The sequence below is a fragment of the Loa loa genome (assembly GCF_000183805.2).
Source record: "Loa loa unplaced genomic scaffold supercont3.2723, whole genome shotgun sequence".
In the NCBI taxonomy this organism is placed as follows: Eukaryota; Metazoa; Nematoda; class Chromadorea; order Rhabditida; family Onchocercidae; genus Loa; species Loa loa.
Window position 1 is genome coordinate 1 of NW_018110901.1, and position 1244 is coordinate 1244.

Sequence of the window (1244 nt, forward strand, 5' to 3'; positions counted from 1 at the left end):
TTCTAACTAACTAAATAACTAAATAACTTAAAAACTCCCAAATCTAACTAAATAACTTAAAAACTCCCAATAGATGTTTAATTTAATTATTAATAATTATCATTTTTAATTATCATACCATATGCTATAAGTTACCCATTATTATGTAGGAAAAAATTCAAAATCCTATGGTATTATATGATGAAATCGAAGGTAATGTCCCTTGACATTCTCGAGTTGATCAATCAATCAATCAATCAGTCAGTCAGTCTATCAATCACTAAGTTAATATAACAATTAAAAAAAAAAAAAAAAAGAAACTACGTCAATGTAACAATTAAAATCAATAATTTAAAAAAAAGATATTGAATTAATTATTGAATCAATCTTTCGTTAATGAATGTTAATAATTCGAAATCATATTGATAATAATATAATTCGCATCAGTAAAATAAAATCGTTGATCAATCAGTCAGTCTATCAATCACTAAGTTAATATAGTAATTAAAAAAAGGAAAAGAAAAACTAAGTCAATGTAATAATTAAAATGAGCCAATAATTTAAAAAAAAAAAAACATTAAATTAATTGTTTAATCAATCCTTCGTTAATGATTGCTAATAATTCGAAATCATATTGATAATAATGTAATTAGTACAGTAAAATAAAATCGAAATGTTAAAGTAAAAATAAAAAAAAAAAATCATTACAATGAGGAAAAGAAAGAAGAGTAAGAAAAAAAAAAAGGGAACAGATTGGTTTAATTAAAATATACTAATTAACAAACATTTGATAAAATAATATTGCAAAAAAAAAAGCTTTCCCATTTTCGTTAATTATTCATCAAAAATTAACGATGATTAATGAAATGATGCAAATCTGTTACTATTTCTTATCATTTTATCATTTTAACTATTACACTATCATATCATTTTAATTACCGTATCCACAAAGTGATAAGATAATCACCTGTAATCGTAAAGTATATTGAGGTTCAAAATCAACATATTCAAATGCAATTCGTATCACCGAACCACTAAGTGTTGCTTCATTTAATTGCTTTTTTAATCGTTTTGTTTCTAAATCATCCAATATTACAACTGGTATACGACCACGTTGTGTCTAAAATAAATTAATTAAATGATTACAAAATTTTTAAATTAACAAAATATTTTAATTTAACTGAAATAAATTAATTAAATGATTACAAAATTTTAAATTAACAAAATATTTTAATTTTAAAACTATCTTTTTAAAATAACATTTT

The 1244-nt window shown here is 21.2% G+C and overlaps 1 protein-coding gene across 1 annotated transcript; it reads right to left on the minus strand.

The window, feature by feature from the left end:
• Positions 1 to 910: 910 nt before the first annotated feature.
• On the minus strand, positions 911 to 1099 carry LOAG_15786 (hypothetical protein; the record flags this gene model as incomplete). The annotated part of the gene is made up of 1 exon (XM_003151274.2): positions 911 to 1099. A coding segment is annotated over one exon (189 nt), but the record flags the coding sequence as incomplete, so codon positions are not given.
• Positions 1100 to 1244: the final 145 nt, after the last annotated feature.